Genomic DNA, 22,474 nt, shown 5'->3' on the forward strand with positions numbered 1-22,474 from the left:
AAACAATCAATCTGTAGAATGACAAGACAGAAAAGAGTTATTACAATCTCCGGGAGAAACAGGTGCGCAGGGGGTTATTTAAGGACTGCTATACCGAGTCAGAATTTTGCAAACTGCTGTATATTTGAATAGGGTTAATTAATCGGTAAATGATTAAACCGTGGTGGTGGTGCCGAGCGGATACTAAACTTGGCCGAATGGCGTCTCCCTCCCTGGGATCCCGAAATAATATGTTAGTAGCAAATTAACGTTTAGCTATCTAAAAGCCCAAGGGCTCTGGTAGAGCTGTTGTTATAGTATTTCAGAGATGAATAAACACTGCTCTGTGAATAGTACGGAATTTATATAGTATAACCTGATATAACGATGAATACCTCGAATATGTAAGTAACTGCCAAGAGGGGATTAATATTATGTGGAACAGGGCGTACGATAATTATTTATTTAGAACTTAAGATTATAAACTAGGGTTTCGCTAAGAAAGGAGTTCATTTTTTTTATATATATTATTTTCTTCTTATATACCTTTTTCTTACAAACGGGGAAGATTCCACGCCCTTATTTATAGGAGGAACTCTTTAGGGATCAGAAGCTAAAACAGCTAGGTAGCATAGCCTTTATCCAGTTAGTGCTTCCCTATAGTCTCTATCCTAATTGCCAGGCGATACAATAAAATATTAACCTGAAAATTAGTCAATTCATGTATTATATACTGGAAGCCCAGGCGAGTCTGCAGATCCACACTCTATTTGCCGTCACAGATCATAACGGGTATTGCGCACCCCTCAGATGCTGATGGCAGTACAACACGGAACTTCCCCCCTTTCCAACACCAGTTCTAGAGTCTGTGCCTTGCAAAATCAACCACCAACACAGGCGATAACATGCGATCAACGGATGACGCCAATACACGTATATCCCTAAACCAAACTGGCTTGATAGTCAGTGCAGCTAAGACCATCGCCCACGCACTAGCTGGCCATTTTTGCCGCACCAGTCTAACCCCCAAGAAGAAGCTAGACCTTGATGCGCCGTTGCATGATTTTATTAGTGTTATGAGGGATTTGTTGGCAGAAGAGCAGTTGGCATAGGAGGTAGCCTGGGGAATATACATGAAGGGGGTTATGCGTAAAGCAGCCGCTGTTATCGCACGAGGCGGTGGGGAGGAGCAGAACGACTATCACCACGTGACGGGGACCGCGAAAAACTTCACCTTCAGCACGTCGCGTCCAGAGCTTTCGCGGAGGATCCCAGGAGCCCAACCTCCATCTGTGCGAAGATACAAATAAATATGATGCAGTTCAACCGCCTCTTTCAACAAGGAGCGTCGTAAACCTATGATGTCATCAGAATTGAGTCCTCTCAATTGGCCTTTTCTCTGCAGCGCAGGAGGATGCAACGATGCAACCCAAGTCCTCGCCGACTATGGCATCCTGAACCGGTAGCCTGTTCGGTTGGCGGTTTCCAGCTTCTTGCCGAGCTCGATCCACTTAACCCCGACGCCAATGATGAGCATTCTAGAAGGTGGAGTTGGGCGCAGGCACAGAAACGCACATTATTATTGATGACGCCGACCCACCACTCCTGAATCTTTGCACCGATGCGGAAGGGATTGGCGGGGAGGAAGGGGGGAGGCACTGATTCATTCGCAGACGATCGAAGAGGTTAAAGTTGATTCTCTACTCCTACCCCCGGACTAATCACTCATTCAAGTCAGCCCAGTCTTTCTGGATCAGGTTGCCAAGTTCATCCCTCGTCTCGATCAATGGCCGGTCTCCCGGACACTGCAGGCACTGCGCATTGGACAGTCTCGGTGGAGATGAGCAGCAATACTCCGCAATGGTGGTTTGTCGTCGTCACCTTTCCCTTCTCAACGCCGTTTATCGCTCGGATCCACGGTGGTGGCTTGGCGGGTCTGGAGAACAAGTTCTGCAGGCCGAATCACCGCGTCGAGATCTCCCCTGCCACGCTCCATGCGTCTCCGCCCGAATGGATTATCGCCATGAAACCGCGTGGATTGCTGATCTTGGCATCTCTTGGAACACTCCTGAGTCCTGACTAGCTGAGCTGGAGAGGGGGCAGAGGGGATACGAAAACGTTGAGGGGTTTCTGGTCAAATAAATGTGCCCCGTCATCTCTTTCTTCGTCGCCTCTTGAAAGTTCCACATCACCTACTCGGTCTCGCCATGTCCCAATGTCCTGTTGGACTTGGACTTCCCAATGCCTCCGTCGCCGGTCAAGGCCGTCCTGTTTTCAGGTTACCACGGTCGGGGCTCTGATCAGTCTGGTCTATTTGTTCTACGTCTTCGTGGTTCCTCATCTGTATCGCTTGCGACTCCGAGCCGATCTGACCACGTATGATCTGGGGTTGTACGGTTTTGGTCCATCCAGAAGCTATGCATCTGTCGACTACGAATCCCCCGTCGTCGAGATCTCCGAGTGGGGATCAGGATGCGACCCGCGCTACATATTGATTGCTCCCCGTGGCGATAGTGTCGCGAATCCGGGTCCCATGATCCTCGACTCGCAGGGAGAATTGGTCTGGGCAAAATGGAACTGGGGCACTACGCAGGACTTCAAAATCCAACGATACAAAGGCGAGGATTTTCTCACCTACTGGGAGGGCGGTCAAATCGCTGGCCGGGGATATGGAACGTGGTACATGGTTGGTAGCCACTCGCCTCTGTGGAAGACAAGCCTAGCTGACCGTCTAGCTCGACAATACCTACACACAGAGATACGTGCTGAACCCGGTCGGTAACTACGGCGGCGATCTGCACGAGTTTACGATCAGTCGGGATGGAACCGCTCTGGTGTCGGTATATGACCCTACGCCCCTTGACTTAACCGCCGTTGGGGGGCCCGAATTAGGCTGGATTTTCGATGCGGTTTTCCAAGAGCTAGACATTGAGACCGGCGAGCTGCTCTTCGAATGGCGCGCATCTAAGCACATTCCGATCAATAGCACCTACGAGCCCCTCGGCGCTGAGGGAAGAGAGCGCGCCCAGGCCTTCGATTTCTTTCACATCAACAGCGTCGACAAAACGGACGACGGGGATTATATCATCTCCGGGCGCCACACTCATACGGTCACCTGCATTGATCGAAATACCGGGGCCATCTTGTGGACTCTCGGTGGAAAGGCCAACGACTTCACTGATTTGTCCGACGGCGACGCGACCGGATTCTCCTGGCAACACGATGCGCGTTGGCACGCCAATGGCACCGTCACTCTCTTCGATAACGCAGCCCATTCAGGCACCGATCCCGTCAGCGAGAGTCGCGGCATGGTTATCCAGCTGGACATTGCCAAACGTACAGCGGCCTTGCTCGGAGCGTACTACCACCCCCAGCAGCTGCTTTCTACGTCACAGGGAAATGTGCAGATTCTCGATGACACGGGCCGGATTCTGGTGGGCTGGGGCCACAGCGCCGCGTTCACGGAATACACTGCCGATGGAGACATGCTCTGCAATGTGCATTTCGCCGCGTCGGCCTTTTTCAACTTCGGACGCGTGGTCTCCTACCGTGACTTCAGGGGGTCTTGGGTGGGCCATCCGCATACCACGCCAGACGCCGAGGTCATCGGTGACCATGTCTATGCCAGCTGGAACGGGGCCACCGAGGTTGTCGCCTGGAGGATGGAAGTCTGGGACTCGGAGGACTACGACGAGGCCAGTTTTGCGGTTGTCGCGCAATTCGAGAAGACAGGCTTCGAGACGGAGATCGAAGTTCCTGAAGACCTCACTCGGCCCTTGTTCCGACTCGCGGCCCTCGATCGCGACGGGAAAATGCTCGGCGTCACCGACGTCGTTCAGGTCGAACGGGCCACAGACGCGGCTAATCTTCTCAGCATGCACAACTGGATCGTAGGGATTGCATTCTCCACCGTCGTGGTCGGTCTACTTGCCGGGATGTATCGATGTTGGGGTTGCTGTCGGCGAAGATCTCGGTCAGGTCGGTATCATCTAGTTCCGTTGAATGAGATGACCGATCGATCGCCGGTATAGCCGGCCTACGAGCTCTATGCCATTCAAGCTTCGCGGGGTGTAGTAATCTAGGTTACGTTCCTACGCTCTTGTATATAACTTACCAGCAACTGTACATAAAATCGAACTTGATCTGAAGATGCTTCTTCCTCTTCTTCCTCCTCTTCTACTTTCTTCTCTTCCTCTTTCCACCCCTTTTCTCCCCTCCCACTACTAATTAAACGACATAAAAGGAGGGGAGAAAATCATTCAAAATTGAGTCTACTTGTTTGATCAAGCAAGCTAACTGCGAACAAGACTGCAAAGGGGAAGATCGCCCGAAGGCACGACCGGGTGACTTATTCGGCGCCCATCAAACATCACCCTGACTCTCCATCCAGAGGGGTTCACCTTCCTCCCGGGTGTTGTCTTGCCTGACCCCTGTCACACTGGAATGTTGGCGCAATGTAACAATCACCCACGATAAGCGTCCCTGTACACAAACAAATAGCTCGCCATCCCGGAAGTAGCCAGCACGCCAAACGCATGACCAATAGTAGGTGTTCAATCGCGGTCAAGCGACATCGCCATGGTCTCCATCCGCTTCGCAGGTGTCCCACTTGCGACCCCCGAAGATAAGTATCCCGACGAGGATGGAGTGTCAGTAGCGGGTCCGGCATCGGGGAAGTTTTCATCGTAGCCATCCTCGTCGGGATACTGATCTTCGCTGAAGGCGAGTGTCACGGGAACAGGTGAGATTGCCGCGTCAATGGACTGGGTATTGCGGCCAGTGGCAGGGGCAGCCTGCTGAGCATGACCAGTGGTAAGGGCGGCCTGACGATCTTGCGTCTGGTCGTTGTTGTGCTTTCTCTTTTTCAACCAGGGGGCAGCATGCAACAGGCTTCACATGATATTAGCAAACCGGAGTCTTTCATGCACATCCCGCGTCTTACCTCGAGATGTCTTGCCGCAATTGCCGCCGCCTCGGCAATGTCATTATAGTTTTTATTCAGAGGGCGGTTGTATGGCATGTGGCCACGACCTCTGCAATGAAAGCAAGTACGGTTGTTCTATTATCCCAGGATACATTGATTAGTATACGTTCTGTGAGCCTCTACTTACACGGGCCATATTTACGAGATGCCGGGACAGACTTGTTGGACGGATAGATGTGAGGAGACTTTCTAGCCGACACGGTGTTGATGATGATCCGGAAGGTCTGGTCTGGAATGAGCTTGTAGGACAGTGATACAGACAGGACTGGGAACGGTCGCTGTGGTGGAGCCGAAGCTGAAGGAAGGAAGGAGGTAGGAAGAGGAAGAGGAAGAGGAAGAGGAAGAGGAAGAGGAAGGAAAAGAGGAGGGACCTTCGAGGCAAGACCATATTCACTGTTGATAGTAGAAGCAGATTAGGTAGATGTCTTCAATTGCCACACCCGACCCTACCGTTATTTGTCCATAGATTCACTTATAAATGTCGCAAGATGAATGATACAGGTGTACGGATGAGATTGATATGCATCATGTGATGGTAGTCCTTGGTCGTCGCGAGCCAGTTGTAGATTGAAGATATATGGTACATCCCGCAAACCTCCAGATCAAGGTCCACCCGATACAGTAACCGGGAACAAGAAATGGTGCTGATCCAGCTATGATATTGCCCTGGCATACGGCGTTGCCCAACACAACATGTTGATTGCCGAAACGGCGATTATGGCCTTGTCTCTGATCTGGATGTTCGTGATCAGAGACATTAAGCTAACAAGGCCTATACCAAGGGTGGTTTTGGTTTGGACTCTACGCTGTATCGGCGAATGTCGATAGTATAGAAAAAGAGGTTCAAACTGATGGGCCGAGGAAACGACAACTATCAGGGACGAATTTCCTGTTTCAGTATGATAGCAGGCAGATGGAGGTACACTAAGCTTGTGTAATGAGGCGGTAAGGGTTAATTTTTGTGAAGGTCTAAGTTTGGGGGAAAGGTTGAATGTCATAGGCTTCTTGCAATATGTTTGAACTGGACATGAGATATCTAAAGAAGGGGTCTATGAAACAAGAATATACAAGGGCGCCGAATTAGAATTTGGTCGATCAGCGATCGTTGGTACAATTACTACCCTAGATGACACCGTCCAAGGCCACTTCACTTCCTTTTCTGTAACGTAATCAACGGGCGAGCCGCGGATACGACCGAGCCGCGGATTTCCACCAGAACCCCCATCCTCTCCATTCAACGCGTCAAAATTCAACCATCATAGCCGAAAATGCCTCTTTCTAAAGAATCTCGAATTCAGATGGCTATGCAGGCCTATCAAAAAGGTCAAATTAAATCAATATCGCGTGCTGCAAACGTCTTTTCAATCCCTGAAAGTACCCTACGCGATCGGCTTCACGGAATAAAACCACGATCAGAAACACGCGCTAATAGTCATAAGCTATCTATTCTTGAAGAGCAATCCCTTTTACGAAAGCTCTTAGAGGCAGATAAACGAGGATTTCCCATTCGACCTGAGTTTCTGCGTGAAATGGCACAGATCTTACTTCGTGAACGACTCCAAAATTCAGCTGCAACTATAGGAGTTAACTGGGCTTATTCTTTTACGAAACGCTATCCTGAGATACATACAAGATATACAAGACAAATAACATATCAGCGCACAAAACAGGAAGATCCTAAGGTCATAATACCTTGGTTTCAGACTGTACAAGCAGCTATTCAAGAACACGGTATTCATGAGGACGATATCTGGAACTTCGATGAGACTGGCTTTGCTATAAAACTATGCTCTACTTCTAAAGTGATTACTGCAGTAGAGCGCAGTGAAAGACCGCGCAGAGTCATTCAGGGTAACCGTGAATGGGTCACAATCATTGAAACTGTCAGTTCAAAAGGGTTGCATATACCACCAGTCATTATACTGAAGGCAGGCAATCAGCAAGCTGCCTGGTTCCAAGAACCTAAGCTTAATAAAGACTGGTGGATTGCAACTAGTGAGAATGGCTGGACAACACATGAAATAGGCCTTCGCTGGTTAAAAGAGGTGTTTGAACCGTCCTCTAGGCGCTCTATGACTGGTGCTAAACGATTGCTTATTCTAGATGGCCATAGTAGCCATCTAACTGCTGAATTTGATGATTTCTGCGATCAGAATGCAATCATCTGTCTCTGCATGCCTGCACATGCCTCTCATCTACTACAGCCACTTGATGTTGGTGTTTTTGACCCGCTTAAACGCGCATACGGAAAGCTACTTGAATGCCAAATGATTGCCGGCAATAACCACATTGATAAAGAAGACTTTCTTTCTCTATATCCAGATGCCCGCGCTAAAATATTTACTTTAGCGAATATCTGCGGTGGTTTTGCAGGGGCAAGTCTTAAGCCATTTGATCAAGAGCGTGTTATTTCTAAGCTTACTTTTCAACCACGTACACCTACGCCACAATTAACTGAAGGCTCAATTTCCTCTGCTTTCCAAACACCACGGAATACTCGCCAGTTAGATCGGAAATTACGCAGTCTACAGAAGAGTCTTAATTCGAAAGGAAAGCTTTCCAACAGTCCAATTGCTCATATTCAACACCTTGAAAAAGCTGCGCAAATGGCTATGCATACCAACCTTCTTTTGCAACAAGAAATCAAGACTTTACGAGCTCAAAATGAGCGAAAATACAAGAAGAAGACAAGAAAGCGTGCTCTACTAGGCAATGATGTCCTTCTATCTGTACAGGAAGGCCAAAATCGCGTTGAGCAGCTTGATACGCAACTTAATGAGCAACCCGAGCAATCTACACCTGTGCTTCGCCAACGCGCTCCACCACGCTGCAGTGGATGTGGGACAGTTGGACATACAATACGAAGCTGCCCTAGTAAATAGCTATTCATTTTATATTTCATATAGTCTAATTTAATGACGTTGGTGGTTGAATAGCTTCAAATAGTGGTGGCCGCGGTGAAAATCCGCGGCTCGGTCGTATCCGCGGCTCGCCCGTTGATTACGTTATTACCATCGAGGTTGAAACCCAGGGATATTATTCACCCACTCAAGGGGTGCATTTCAATGTCGTGGAATCTTGTCATGATTTGGTTTTCCCAAATCTCGAAAACCTCCTTAGTTGGGGAGCCATCTAGCCCTCTCGACCGAGTATGTCTTCAGGGGATCCATTAGGGATGATCGTCAAGGCAACTTTCCCACCCCACTTGCCAGTCCCGGTTGGTGCGGAGATTACGGCGAAGCGAAGCGCGCGATTTTCTAGGAAGAGGAACGGGCAGAAGAGTATTGCAAATGATACGAATCTCCAATCATTGCACTGGTCCTAGGCCAATATAAGAATCTGCACACTGGAGGCCAGTGCGTCGGATCGAAGGTCTCGATCTGCGAAAGTGGAGTCGGTCGTTTTCACAGGCATGTCGATCACATCGGCTCTATAGGGCAAACATATTATTACAGCGGGGTAGGTTACATTGCATATCGAGACGCTGGAAACGCTCCCCAATAGGCTTGATGATAGACGATTAATCAGGAATTGGAGACATCAATGAGGGCTGAGATGCAGGCTTGTGGGTGTGCTATAAACCACCTGGGAGTGAGTATTTGTGAAACGAATGACGTACCCCGGACCTTGAACAGCTTTGTCAATCGATTTACTTGGGGGAGCATTTCTCACATGCGGCCCCGACTTAGTGAAGCCATCCTTATAAACGGAGCGAATACCTCGGGTCGTAGGTAGAGAAATCAAGCCCTCCATAATCTAATGTAACCCATCAGCTGCTGCTGTCATGTTGCAAATTATCTTCAATTCTTTGGCGCAATTAGCTCAAGGGCGCGCCGTTTCGGACTTATCGTGGACCCCGAAGGCTCTTTCCTTTGCCCTTACCATTCTATCATTCCACCTCCTTGGGCTAGCCGTATACCGAGGTGAGGGACAGCTGCTTATAGGTGTGGTTCTGTCGAGCTGACAATTGCAGTTTATTTCAGCCCTCTTGCTAAGTTTCCCGGACCGATTCTGGCGAGTACGCCTGTGCATTGATAGCGTCTGGCTTACCTTTCTCTAACGCCATTAGGTTTGACAACATGGTATATGGCCTATTACGATCTGCTCTACGACGGTTACTTTTTCAAAAAGGTCCAGGATCTTCATCGCCGCTACGGTACGCAGATATCCTGTTGTCCATAACCATCACTTACATTCTAGTTCTAGGACCCATCGTTCGCATTACACCCAACGAAGTACACATCAGCGACCCCGAGTTTATAAAAGTTCTTTTTACTGGAAATCTCAAAAAGCGAGATAAGAGCAAATGGCTTGGTCGAATGCTCGGCCGTATGTCGATCCTCATCGTCAGCGCTTCTTGTACTGATAGCTGATGCGCGTTCCAGTCCCCGGATCTGTTGCCTCCACAACCTCCCACGAGCTGCATCGCCAGCGCCGTGCCGCGATGCAGCGATTCTTCTCCAGATCTAGCCTCCGACGCCTGGAACCAGCTATTCAACGAACGTTGAAGAATCTGTTGGATCGCCTGCAGGCGTCCGGGCGGCAGAATGATATCCTGAGCATGAACGTCCTTTGCAAGGCGGCTACCTGTGACATCATCACCGAGTATGCCTTTGGCCAGTCAACGGAGTATTTACATCGAGACGATTTGAATGTTGGCTTTTTCAGATCGCTCGATGCCAACTTCCAGACTGCGTGGTACATGGCCTATCTTCCGTGGGTGGGCCCGTTGCTGCAGCGCGTACCGCCGTCTATGATGGGGCTTGTGTATCCCGGACTGAAATCATTGCGGTTAATGCACGAGGTAAGGGCGCATGGCTTTTCATTTTGGCATGCTGCTTACCAATACCAGCAATGGGCGACGCGTATAGAAGAGATTCGCCGAGAGGTCGACTCCCACAGTGATCCGGACGCCAGTGTCTTTCATGGTATACTCACGAGCAACCTTCCAGCGCATGAGAAATCCGTGGCGAGACTGCGACAAGAAGCGCAGGTCCTTGTCCAGGCAGGACAAGATACGACGGGTAAGTAACCCTTCCCAAGCTTGAATAGGTATTTAAGATCTATACCGAATGACATGACCATCAATAGCAAACTCCGTAGCATTCATCACATACGTGTTGCTGCAAAATGCAGATATTTGCCGCAGGCTCAAGGCGGAGTTAGAAGACGCACTTCCGGAGCCCGACCAAGTCCCTTCTGTCGCGGTGGTCGAAAGTCTGCCGTACTTGAAAGCCATAATTCAAGAGACCCTTCGGCTGTATCCCTCTGCCATTGTACGCCAGAGTCGCGTGGCGCCAGATGCAGATCTTGTCTATGCCAACCAGAAGACGGGCGAAAGATGGGTCATCCCGGCAGGTGTTCCCATAATGATGACGCCAATGCCCGTTCATCTGAACCCGGATCATTTCCCCGAACCAACGCGGTTTAATCCTGATAGATGGCTAGACAGCCCGCATTTGGACCAATATCTGTTGACGTTTTCGAAAGGGACAAGGGCTTGTATCGGGTATGATTTGACCCCCTACACTACCAGATTCATTCTCTAAGATTTGCACAGCATCGACCTTGCATATACTGAGCTATTCATGCTGGTCGCGGGCATATTTCGCAAATACGATAGGTACGACGGATCTAAAATTCAGAAAGCCCCGACGCTGGAGCTATACGACACAGTAGCTGAGCGAGATGTTGAGCCAAATCGAGACTTCATAATTTCCTTCCCTCAGAAGATGAGTAAAGGAGTCAGAGTCAAGATAAGGCAGTAAGCTTTGCCAGAGCTCTGCTGAAAGGTCGTTGAAATGCCAATAATTCGTGCAAAATCCTGGCCTATCTCAAACCATTAATACTGATCCTGCTGAGCGGTCCAGGATTCGGAGCGAGTTCACCGCGTTTAAGGACTGGGATTCTTTGAAGGTTGAACACCTGCGATGGCCTAGCGTTCGTTCCTGCGGACGGAGATTTTTCGTGCTTCGTGTGATCAAGTCAATTTGATTCGTCAAGACTGCTGTGCAAATAAGGATGTCAGCCGGAGTCTTTTTTCCTTTACTTTTTTGACTTGACACAAATGGCGAAGAAAAAGGGAGAGGCAAAGTTTCTGTCTTACTTGAACTTGCACTTGATTGCATCGTGCGCTGAGTACCCGGTTACTAGTATATTATTGTACAGAGTACTCCGTAGTGAATTGGAGAGCGCCTCGTTGACTAATGTTAATTAATGTAGATTTAAAATTAGAAAGACCTTGTGAATCCGATGATTCCCTTCATACCTACCGGCTACTCTCCGCGAATAAAGCCATACGACCCAGCCACACTGGAGCTCAAAGCCTCGACTCTTCAGGGGCACTCATTGATGCAATTTCTTTCATCTTACGGCAATGATCCTAGCAAGATTCTAGCAAATATTGAAGTGAGACAGGAAGGGCTTGGCGGCACTGCGACTACTACAGCAAAGCCCGAGCGCCAGGACCAAATGCCTTCCAAGGTTCTGATCCTGAGGATTGACTATGCAAAGTTTCCAGTCCTGAATTGGAGGATCTCAGAATTATTTCATCTTTCGGAGGAGTCATTCGGCTACCGAGGGAGGATGGCAGGAAATCTGCTGCCGGCCAGGTGGAGACTTGTATGTGGAGCCCGAAACAAGTCGAATTCAACCGACCAATCGTGATCCAATAGTTCGCACTCATAATATGGGTTTTACCCTCTAACGGAGTACTTAGAAAGGTTCAATGTCCGATCGAACGAGTTTGCCATGCTTTTTGCCCCCTGGCAAACGTCTGGCCTGTGTGGGTGCTCGTCAAGATACCGAGGTGTGGAGCATTTCCAATGGAACATGGCCCTCCAGTTCTACTCTGCTGCAACGGTTAAACGGGGTCAACGTTCGGTGCATGCCCATGGCTTCGGTTCCTGGTTGAATTGGGTAAGGTTGTCTCAGGTGTAAACAGGGCTTTATTTCCCGAGACTCCACCATAATCCCAGGATCCTCTATATAATGGTCTTACCAACAGATCCTTCCTATTCGTGATCATCCAACCACTTTCCTTTTTCCTCTCTTTTTCTCATTAGTCGTTCTTTTCCAATCTTTACATTCCTTCCATTATGAAGTACACAACTCTTTTCGCCGCTGCCGCGGCTATTCTAGCTAACAGCGTCAACGCTGGTGTCGTTGGTGCTGCCCAGGGTTTCGCCAAGGGCGTTACTGGTGGTGGCAACGCTGCCGAAGTCTATCCTAAGACCAACGACGAGCTGGTCTCGTACTTGGGTGATAGCGTGCCCCGTGTCATTGTCCTTGACAGAACGTACGTGATTGATTCCCACCGAGAGGTCTCGGGATATAGGATCTACATGACTGACACCACGGTCTTGATACAGTTTCGATTTCACCGGAACCGAGGGCACCGAGACTACCAGCGGTTGCTCTCCCTGGGGAACCAACTCCAAGTGCCAGATTGCCATCAACTTGCACGGCTGGTGTGATAACTACGAGCCCAATGCTCCCAAGGTCTCTTCCATCACCTAGTACGCCCATCGACCTCCGTTCGTCTGAGATTTCTCACATCCTGACTTCATTCCGTAGTGACAAGGCCGGTATCCTCGGTATCACTGTCAACTCCAACAAGTCTCTTGTCGGAAAGGGCTCTGCTGGAGCCATCAAGGGTAAAGGTATCCGCATGGTCAGCGGCGCCAAGAACATTATCATCCAGAACATTGCCATCACCGATCTCAACCCCCAATACGTTTGGGGTGGTGACGCCATCACTCTCAACGATGCCGACCTGGTCTGGATTGATCATGTCACTACTGCCCGCGTTGGTCGCCAGCACATTGTTCTCGGTACCAAGGCTGATAACCGCGTGACGATCTCCTACTCCCTGATCGACGGCCGCTCCAACTGGTCTGCTACCTGCAACGGACACCACTACTGGGGTCTGTACCTCGACGGCTCCAACGATATGGTGACTCTTATGGGCAACTACTTCTACAACCTTAGCGGCCGTATGCCTAAGGTTCAGGGCAACACTCTCCTCCACGCTGTACGCATACCTTCACCCCCCATCAGTTTTACCCAACTATCGGCAGAAGCGCTAACAAATCATTGCCAGGTCAACAACCTTTTCCACAACATTGATGGCCACGCCTTCGAGATCGGCCAGGGCGGCTATGTCCTCGCCGAGGGTAACGTCTTCCAGAACGTTGGCACCGTCGTTGAGTCTCCCATGCAAGGCGGCCTCTTTAGCTCCCCTGATGCCAACACCAACGCGCAGTGCAAGGCGTACCTAGGCCGCTCCTGCCAGCTCAACGCGTTCGGTGGCTCCGGCTCCATGAGCGGCGCTGATACCAGCATCCTTGGCAAGTTCAAGGGCAAGAACATTGCCTCCGCCCGCGTTCCCAACAACATCGCCTCCTGGACCATGGCCAACGCTGGTGCTGGCCACGTTTAGGGGAGGGCCTGTTGTGTCAGAAAGAGTTCACACATGAGGCTATTGTGTGCAGTCTGCACTTCATCCCCGCGGGGCTAGATCTCGCTTGTGCGCTATAGTATTATCTTATTGTTCTAGTCATACGGTTCAGCTTGCTATTCAACCTATGATATCTTCTATGCATACAATGTATAAGCCATACTCTTGACGTCTCACTAGAGTCATACTTGATAAATTGCGATCATCGGGTGGAGTATGATGTCACGCCCCGGCTCAGCTGAGCACGTGACCTGAATGACCGTCTGATAAGACCCCAGTTGACCTTAGGGGAAGGTTCCTGTATCTAGTCAGACCCCATTAGCATATACAAGAACAGCGTAGGAAATCCAATGAATGGTCTTTGTACGCCAAGAAGGGTCATTGAAGACAAACCCCCCAAACAGAAAACTATATACGGATATCGAGATTCGGACAATTTACAAAGCATATACCCCCATGGAAATGTAGAAAAACAATATGTTAACGTCGAAACATGGTCTCAGGGGTATGGTTGGCCGTGGAGGAATCCGCCACGAAACCGCTCATTAAGTCGGGCCACTGCCCCAATAAAACGTCATCCGACAGAGACGCAGTAGGGGAGATCACGTCATGGGGTGGAGTGATGATACTTTGACCAGGCAGTCCATTTTCGAGGTTAAATGACAAAGGGATGTCTATAGGGACATTGGTCATCAAGGCCTGCCAATGCTCCTCGGTCAGCACCGACTCGGTCAACCCCGGGGTGGCGGAAGGCGTCGTCCAAGGCGGCACCATCGAGCCCAAGTCCGCCGGAGACTGAGTCGGCGGAGTAGGCTGCAGCTGGCGACCGGGAAAGAGACTGCTGCGGAATTGTTCAACGAGCCACTCGACGCGGCGCGCGATCTCCCGGCCGATCTGGGCGGCGTTCCGGGCAACGGCGTATTGTCGACCCATTAGATCCAAGGTATGGATGGCCGTCTGCAGGCACTGGCGCCCTGCTGGGGTGGGTGGACAGACAGGGTTGGCGAGCACGAAGGCTAGAATGCACACCATCGCATCCCACTGATACTGCACCGCGGGCCGCCAGCCGCGGAGAATGTCCGTCTCGGACAGCACCTGGTGCAGCAGATTGGTCAGCATCATGGCGTGGTTGAGGCAGCTGATGCTGTGGCTATCGCAGAGCGGCGTCGCAGGTGATGCCCTCGGTGGGAAGCGCACGAATGAACGGAGTGTAGCGATTTGAAAATGATGATAAATAATCTCCAGCAGCAGTCGCTGACGTTGCAGCCAGAGGGGGGCCGTGGAATCCAGGATCAGAGGTGTTCGATCGGTGGAAAAAGGCTCGCGACCATCCTTTCGCTCGGTTTTGAGGGTCCCGGGGACGTCCTGCAGCCAGTCATAGATGGTGCGTATTTCCCGCCCTACAAAGCCCGCCAGAGACTCGATGATGGCCGGCTCGTCGTAGATGTCTTGCACGGTCGGACTCAGATGTCGGGCGCATTCGGCCTTGAAGGCCGCCTGCAGGCGTTGGGCCACGACCGTGAGCTTAACTTGTTGCACGTGGAAGCTAAGCCAGCTGATGTTCTGGTGCGCGGACGAGGGCAGCGCTGTTCCCGAGAGCGGCCCAGCTTCCGCAGCTCCACCGTGATCGCTTGGAAGGGGGCAGGCGAAGTCGTTCCAGACCAGGAGCGGCGGACGGTCTAGGGTCATGGAGAGAGAGCTGTCTAACTGGTACAGTGACCACCAGATGCGCAGATGCAGTTCCCTTTCCTCGGGCGGCGTGCCATCCAGCGGGCGCAAGTGCAGGCGCAGCGCCTGAGCCGTTCGAATGGCCACTCCTAAAGCGACGAGGGCGGAATTCAGGAGCGATGCGTTGGACAGGTAGATGACGCCGTAAATGTAACTCTGCAACGAGGCGATCGACGGAGCTTCCAGCTCGTTCATCAGTAGCCGTTGGCTTCGCTGGTAGAAGCCGTGGGCCAATGAGGATGTGTTGGTGGCCTGCTCACTGTCCACGCTCTCGTCGTCTGTTACCAGGAACGTGCTACCATATTGCATACAAACCGCCAGCAAACTGTCGACCAAGGCGGATGGCTTCCGGCGACCCTCCAGTTCAGGGATTGCGTCCGACCATAATGACTCGTAGTATGCACGAAAGTCCCCTTCTGATAATACTGGACAGATGCAGTGAAAGGATTGCCAGAGCAACACCAGGAAATATTCCTCCTGAGCCCGCGACAGATCCGCGGGCTCTGAATCCCAGAGAGACTGCTGTCTCGGGACCGACCTGGCATCGTCGATCTGCGACATGAGTGCCGGGAACGGGAAGTCCAGAATGGACAGGCTCAATGATTTGCAGAGATAGCGCGTCATCCGAGTGACCAGGTATGACGACGAAAGTGGGCCATAATATATAGCTCGCCCGGTACGCTCATCCGCAACCGCCACGCCTTCCCACGCGTTGTATATTGTCTTCCCAGTGTTCGCAAAATCGACCGGTCTAGGGGCCGTGGAAGCAGACGAAGAGGCGGATTCCTCAGGCGCGGTCGAGTTGGCATGTTCGGTTGCCTTCTTGAGCTGAGCTTGCAGATCTCTGACGCGATTGCGCAGCCGTTGGATTTCCCTGCATCTGACGCCTCGGTCAGCGAGGAGGACCCGCCATAAAGGGGTAGCTATCGTACCGACTAGCGGTTTGCGCGGGAAAGGCCTCGGACGGATTGCTATTGCTGCACTGACTGCCTCGCTGGCGACAGTTGTCGCAGGGCTGGCGGTCGTCGCATTTGATGCGATTCAGGCGACACGAGTCGCAAGCCCTGGCAACCTGGTTACGCTTGGGTCGAACCGCGGCAGAAGTCTTGGTGGGAGATTCGGTGGGGTTTGGATTGGCAGAGAAGGTGGAGAACATGTTCAAGAGGCACTCATCACCATCAGCGGTCGGTCACGGCCACATCGACGGCTGGAAGTCGGTGCGGAAGAGAAACGGACTGTGAGATTGTGAGGCTGTGAGGCTGTGAGGCCGTGAGGCCGTGAGAAGGGCCGCCGAAGGACTCGGGCATCACGTGACTCACACGGCTGCTTTCTGTGGCTGAACTGGTCTTGGCAAAGAGCTGATTAATACGCCGAGCTTATATGATCATATGAAACGATTGAAGGTCTTGATTATTTTAATCTACTGCAAAAAGAGGCCATATTTATGCAATTTCAGGGGCTTCAGATATGCAATAAAAGAGCTTGATCATACGATTCAAGCTCTATAATCGTACGATCAATATTGATCGATTGCTTAATCGGTTAAGCAAGGTGATGAAGTAATTGCTTAGTCAGTTCCGCGGCCACACTTTCTTATGGCAGTTTGGAGGGCTTGGCAGGGATGACTAAAGCACTGAATTACGTGATCTCCACGGATTCGATTGAAGGTCTTGATTTTCTAACTATGCGATATAGCTCGTATTTATGCAATCCCTGGAGCTTCAAAATGATGATCAATCAACTCAACAGGAAGAAGCAATTATGTTGAATAATTGACTGGTCGATTATTTCGTGAGCAAGGCGATGAAATGCCGGCTTAGTCAACTCCCGCGGCCACACACCCCCTCAGCGCCTTGCGAGACCTATCTGCCTTCTTGGGCCAAAATGAGATCTTTGATGTTGACAAGATTCAACATCTCCATGAATTTGCGATGTTTCTGACCCGGAAAGGCCTTCATGAAACCGTCAGCGATCATCCGATCGATAGAGATCCATTCCACGTGTAGATCGCCTCTCTGAGCTTCCTGGCGAAGCCATGACCGATAAATATCAACGTGACACAATTTAAAACGTTGCTCAACGTCTTCTGAATTGATTAATCGAACGATTTGTTAATTGTCACAGGAAATGATCATTTCATGTTAAGAATCGAATCCCATGATGTTGAAAACTCTGCTTCACCAATAGATGATCTTTACAGCCTCAGATAAAGCGAGAAACTCTACTTCAGTTGTGAAGATTGTAATGACACATTGTTTGCCTGATTTCCATTCAATTGAACCGTTGTATAACTTGACGAGATATCCTGCCGAACTGCGACAGTCAGATCGATCAACAAAAACGACATCTAATCCAATTATTATGACTTCTTTGATGTTTAGATCGACGGCGTATTCAATCGCAAAAAATCGAGTTGCGTAAAGATAAACGATAACTCTATCCGCAACTTGAATGTGATCTGGAGACAGATTCTTCAACACTTCAAATAAACGGCTTATTGCATGTGCAATATCGGGTCGTGTGATTATTGCAAAATATTGAGCGGATCCTATCTTCATGAAATATTCTTTGATCTTCGCTTCTGATGCTTGATCCTCATAAAGCGAAAGATCCAAAATGCTCGATAAAGATATATCTGGCCATCTTATAAGATCATTCAAATGGAACTTCACAGCAATATTCTCTAAATATGCATCTTAACAAAGCCAGAGCTTCCTGTGAGACCTGTCTCGAATAATCCTGACTCCTAAAAACCAGCTCATTTCTTCCATTTCTCGTAGCTCATATTTTTTTGCAAGATCTTCCTTGAATCGTCTGGCAACTTCACGAACGATAAAAATAGATAAATTGATCACAATAATATCGTCCACGTATACCAACACAATCATATATTCATTCTTGTAAAGACATTGCTCTTCGAGAACAGATAAAAAACCAAACTTGAACAAAATAATGACCAAATCGTTCTGCCAAAGACATGGAGATTTGTGCAACCCGTATAACGCTTTCCTGAGCTTCCAAATCTTGCCTTTAGTATGAAAACCATCTGGTGATCTTGTGTAGATGACATTGTCAAGTGTTGCATTTAGAAACGTGTTTATAACATCTTTCTGATCGGTATCAAGATCAAAAGCTGCTACAAATGCCATGACAACGCGAAATGCTCGCGCGGACGCTATTGCAACAAAGTTATTAGCAACTATGTCCCTTTCAAGGTCTCCTCTCACGCAGATACGTCCTTTTGCTTTTGTGAAGTTGCCATCCTCATCAAATTTGTATGTGAAAACCCATTTGAACGAAAAAATCTGCAAATTTCGAACTTCGTTAATCTCGACAAGATCAAAAGCATTCATTGCTTTGAGATTACTTATTTCAATCTGCGCAACATGCAAGAATTCGTTTTTAAACGGGTGCTGTAGTATTTCTGAATAGGAATTCGACAGTGAAAAAAGATTGTTTCGATGCCATTGTTTTCTTTTTTTCTGTGCCAGATCTATAATTATAGAGAAGACCTTTTCGATCCTTGAGACTTCAATAAATGATTCTAATTCAATAATCATATGACTAACGTATTGAAAGTCCCTCTTTGGCTTTGAAACTCTTCTCATACATAAAATATTCTCTTCACGAATTCCATCATTAATAAAATCTCTTCCTCTTCGTCTTCCACCCCCTGATCTCGATGAGCGTTGTGAATCGTAATCTTCCTGTATCTCGAAATCGTTATATTGAATGATTTGCTCAATTGAAAGCTCAGAGCCTCTTTCTGCTAAAATAACGGTCTGTAGCGAATCCTGCAGAATCCGTGAAAATGATTCATCTCGTAAAGGATCGTCTAAAGGCTCTGAAAATCCTCCTGAAATTGTATCGGTGCGGCTCTGGTCTAGAATCAAATTATCATGAAATTCAATGTTCAGATCAGAAATCAATTGAAATGTTAATAAAAATCCGATTTCATCATTTAAAGCATCGATTAAATCCTGCACATTTTCTGATAATCTCGAGATTTCTGCAGACTCTATCTGATCCGTCTCCTGTTCGAAAAAGATCCCTTCGCCTCTCGATAAGTCTAACACCTCTGTAAATGACTCGAATGACGTCTCGCTAATGAGATCTTCAAAAAACGGCTGCGTGAGATCATAAAACTTCGTCTCATCGAACTCTACATCTCTTGCCTCTTCGACACGCTGCCTCTTCGGATTTCATATATGCCAAATGTTTGAAGCACAAATCCTAAAAAAATACCTCTATAGGCGCGAGAAGCCATTTTATTGCTTTTCTTCTGATCCTGCCTCATGTAAATAATACAACCAACTGTTCGAAATCCTGAAAGATCAGACTTTTGTCTTATAATCTTTTCATAAAGAGTTGTCCACTGTAAAGCGACAATTGAAATGCGATTAGCAATATTTGCTGCTACTGAAATAACCCAAAGCCAAAAATCACGAGATAATCTTGCTTCAATCATCAGTTTCCTTGCTTTCATAATCAATATTGACTTAGCGCGTTCTGCCGGACCATTTTATTCTGGTGTGTTGACTATCGAATATTCGTGTACGATCCCTTCAAACGCTTCAAATTACTTGATCGTATTCCCAAGAGTTTGCTCACGATCGCTCTTGAAGAACTTAACAATATGACCGAATAGATTCTTAATTTGACGCATAAAATTGATGACCGCATTAACACAATCGTTTTTCCTTCGATGAGCGATAAAAAAGTGAAATCAAATCATCTCATCATAAAAATAAAAAATCCACTGATTTCTATTCAATGCAGGAGTCATTTAAATGAAATCAAAATGCACACGTTAAAAAAAACTTTCTACCTTCATCATAAAACATCTCGAGATCTGCCGTGAGACATTAAAGAACTTGCAAATTTCACATTTCTCGTCATTATATTGCTTTGCTTTAAAATTGTCAATTTGAACGCCTGTAGCAGCCTCAGATAGATGACATAGTGCATCCCAATGAAGATAAGCCATCCGGCAATGCCATAAATCGCTATTGCCTTTCAAAACGTGAAATCTCGCTGATCTCTGGGTTTCTTGATCGTTAATCATTAGAAAACCATACTAAATACTGCTTGACTTCTCAATAATCCACAAACCAAATGAGTATTCCTCCACATAAAAAACGACTCTTTCTTCCTTCAAAATCGTGTTACAATTCATGTTGAAATCGTATCCTGCTTGCTTAAGCTTTCGAGCACTAAAGATATTCGTATGCAGACCTGGAATGTAAACAACATTAGTAAGAATGATCTCTTTATCGCCTTTCTCGCCTCCGCAATTTAATCGTATTTTCACATTTCCAATGCCTAGGATTTGGATGATTAAATCCCCTGCATGAAGTTGTCCATTTCTTGAATAATCGATATTTTCAAAACGCGAGATCTCATTACAGACATATGTAAAGGATCCGATATCGATAATAAAGCAATTTTTGAGCGAAAAATCATTCGAAGCACTAAACGCGAGCGACATGACATGATGATCTTGATACTTTTCTTCTACTTCCTTCCAGTTCTTCTCAATGATCGATTTGACCCGTTGAGATCGTAGACCTGATCTTGAAGCGAAATCCTTGATGTTCTTTATAATCTTTTCATCGAACTTCCAATCTCTCGGTCGAATGTTAAAATAAAAATACAAACAGTCTCTATATCAATGACTTTCTCCACACAGACAAGATGGAAATTCCTTCTTCCTATGATCCTGCGATTCCTGCGTATTTGATGTTGAATCGCTCTAATCGTTGAGAATGGCATACAGATAACCTGAAGCTGTTAAATCGTCCCTATCGCTATTAGCAAGATAGAATCGAAAGTCGCTTAGCAAATCAATGAATGACGTCTTCCTGATTCTCGCATAATTTTGACTCGCGTATATAACATCCACAGCTTCAATCGACCTTAAGAAATCTCGCTATATATAATGATCCTGACTTTCAGACATATCGAGTCGTTTGATCACCAGATAAGCATATTCGAATTCCTGAATCCATGTGTTAATTTTGCCTCGCCGTGGGGATTTTTTGATGATTGCCTTATATTGCTTTAAAACCTTATCTTCTAATTCCTCCGTTGTTGACTCATATTGCTGCTTTAACGCCTTCAGTATTTTGAAACATTTCTTTCTTTCGACAAACGATTGAACATGTATAGCAATTGACAATCTAATTGCTTCTTCAACCTTCGCGATGTTGTTTCTCGAATCCTTATAGTCCTGAAGATCTAATTGAAACCTCCGATAATTTGATTCAGTGAGATCTTGAGATCTCGTAGACTTCATGGATGCCGAGAAATAATCATCTCCCTTCGGATTGAAATGATTCCATATATCTAACCGTTCAGCATATTCTTCAATGTTGAGGATCCAACTGCGTCAATCATCTCGTCCCTTCAGGATGACTTTAACCTTCGTGGCGCTTTCAGTATCAAATGATGAAGTCATATCGTCAAATTCAGATATATCATCTTGCTCCCTGATGTCCCACCGGGGTTGCCGTACTGTGTTGCTCAAGGCGGATTCTGTATAGCTTCAAAAATGACCAAAGCGGTAATCCCTAGAGCGATTCCGGGCTCATAACTATGACAGTTTGGAGGGCTTGGCAGGGATGACTAAAGCACTGAATTACGTGATCTCCACGGATTCGATTAAAGGTCTTGATTTTCTAACTATGCGATATAGCTCGTATTTATGCAATCCCTGGAGCTTCAAAATGATGATCAATCAACTCAACAGGAAGAAGCAATTATGTTGAATAATTGACTGGTCGATTATTTCGGCTGAGCAAGGCGATGAAATGCCGGCTTAGTCAACTCCCGCGGCCACATTTCTCTCCTATCCCTTTACTTCCTCCAATATCCGTGCCATCATGGTCATTGCTTTGTGTAAAAAAAAAAAAAAAAAAAAAAAAAAAAAAAAAAAAAAAAAACATACTTGTAGTAGTATTAAAAAGTGAATCGTATAACCGTAGTAGAGAGTGGAATCATTTCGAACCGCCCTGTTAAGCATATTATATATCTTTATGTCATGAGGCTAGCGAGTCATAATCTCTTTAACCGCTAGAATTTATAGCTAACTCTCCAATATTCTTTTAAGAAAAGGTTTAAAATTGCACTAAGAGTGAGCTCCTATTGAGAACTAATAACGGAATTGGATTGCCTATAAATGTTACTAGATTATAGTGACGAATTTAGGTATAGACTATGAAATCAATGCTCTGGGAGTTCGAATTTCTTGAGTTGTGGTAATAGTGTCATTGTTGCGCCTAGAACCTTTGACTTATGTCGAAAAGACCTTGACCGAGTCTTCCTAC

The 22,474-nt window shown here is 47.6% G+C and overlaps 7 protein-coding genes across 7 annotated transcripts; 5 read left to right on the top strand and 2 right to left on the bottom strand.

Annotated features, from left to right (window-relative positions):
• Nucleotides 1–1,765: 1,765 nt before the first annotated feature.
• On the top strand, nucleotides 1,766–2,062 carry LDX57_009761 (uncharacterized protein; the record flags this gene model as incomplete). Its single annotated transcript, XM_046091496.1, has 1 exon — nucleotides 1,766–2,062. The coding sequence occupies one exon, from the start codon at nucleotides 1,766–1,768 to the stop codon at nucleotides 2,060–2,062; it is 297 nt and encodes a 98-aa protein (XP_045947473.1).
• Nucleotides 2,063–2,194: 132 nt separating this feature from the next.
• On the top strand, nucleotides 2,195–4,123 carry LDX57_009762 (arylsulfotransferase family protein; the record flags this gene model as incomplete). The annotated part of the gene is made up of 2 exons (XM_046091497.1): nucleotides 2,195–2,665; nucleotides 2,715–4,123. The coding sequence occupies 2 exons, from the start codon at nucleotides 2,195–2,197 to the stop codon at nucleotides 4,008–4,010; spliced, it is 1,767 nt and encodes a 588-aa protein (XP_045947474.1). The 3' UTR covers nucleotides 4,011–4,123.
• Nucleotides 4,124–4,532: 409 nt separating this feature from the next.
• Nucleotides 4,533–4,965, bottom strand: LDX57_009763 (uncharacterized protein; the record flags this gene model as incomplete). Its single annotated transcript, XM_046091498.1, has 2 exons — nucleotides 4,533–4,869; nucleotides 4,922–4,965. 2 exons carry the CDS (start codon nucleotides 4,963–4,965, stop codon nucleotides 4,533–4,535), a joined length of 381 nt encoding a protein of 126 aa, XP_045947475.1.
• A 3,782-nt stretch (nucleotides 4,966–8,747) lies between these two features.
• LDX57_009764 (uncharacterized protein) lies at nucleotides 8,748–10,322 on the top strand (the record flags this gene model as incomplete). The annotated part of the gene is made up of 6 exons (XM_046091499.1): nucleotides 8,748–8,886; nucleotides 8,937–8,981; nucleotides 9,033–9,119; nucleotides 9,170–9,292; nucleotides 9,349–9,767; nucleotides 9,816–10,322. The coding sequence occupies 6 exons, from the start codon at nucleotides 8,748–8,750 to the stop codon at nucleotides 9,993–9,995; spliced, it is 993 nt and encodes a 330-aa protein (XP_045947476.1). The 3' UTR covers nucleotides 9,996–10,322.
• Nucleotides 10,323–12,060: 1,738 nt separating this feature from the next.
• LDX57_009765 (uncharacterized protein) lies at nucleotides 12,061–12,438 on the top strand (the record flags this gene model as incomplete). The annotated part of the gene is made up of 1 exon (XM_046091500.1): nucleotides 12,061–12,438. The coding sequence occupies one exon, from the start codon at nucleotides 12,061–12,063 to the stop codon at nucleotides 12,436–12,438; it is 378 nt and encodes a 125-aa protein (XP_045947477.1).
• A 14-nt stretch (nucleotides 12,439–12,452) lies between these two features.
• Nucleotides 12,453–13,403, top strand: LDX57_009766 (polysaccharide lyase family 1 protein; the record flags this gene model as incomplete). Its single annotated transcript, XM_046091501.1, has 2 exons — nucleotides 12,453–12,995; nucleotides 13,065–13,403. The coding sequence occupies 2 exons, from the start codon at nucleotides 12,453–12,455 to the stop codon at nucleotides 13,401–13,403; spliced, it is 882 nt and encodes a 293-aa protein (XP_045947478.1).
• Nucleotides 13,404–13,901: 498 nt separating this feature from the next.
• LDX57_009767 (fungal specific transcription factor domain-containing protein) lies at nucleotides 13,902–15,773 on the bottom strand (the record flags this gene model as incomplete). The annotated part of the gene is made up of 1 exon (XM_046091502.1): nucleotides 13,902–15,773. One exon carries the CDS (start codon nucleotides 15,771–15,773, stop codon nucleotides 13,902–13,904), a length of 1,872 nt encoding a protein of 623 aa, XP_045947479.1.
• Between the last annotated feature and the right edge of the window lie 6,701 nt (nucleotides 15,774–22,474).

The sequence above is a fragment of the Aspergillus melleus genome (genome assembly GCF_016097325.1).
Source record: "Aspergillus melleus strain CBS 546.65 chromosome Unknown contig5, whole genome shotgun sequence".
Lineage (NCBI taxonomy): Eukaryota > Fungi > Ascomycota > Eurotiomycetes > Eurotiales > Aspergillaceae > Aspergillus > Aspergillus melleus.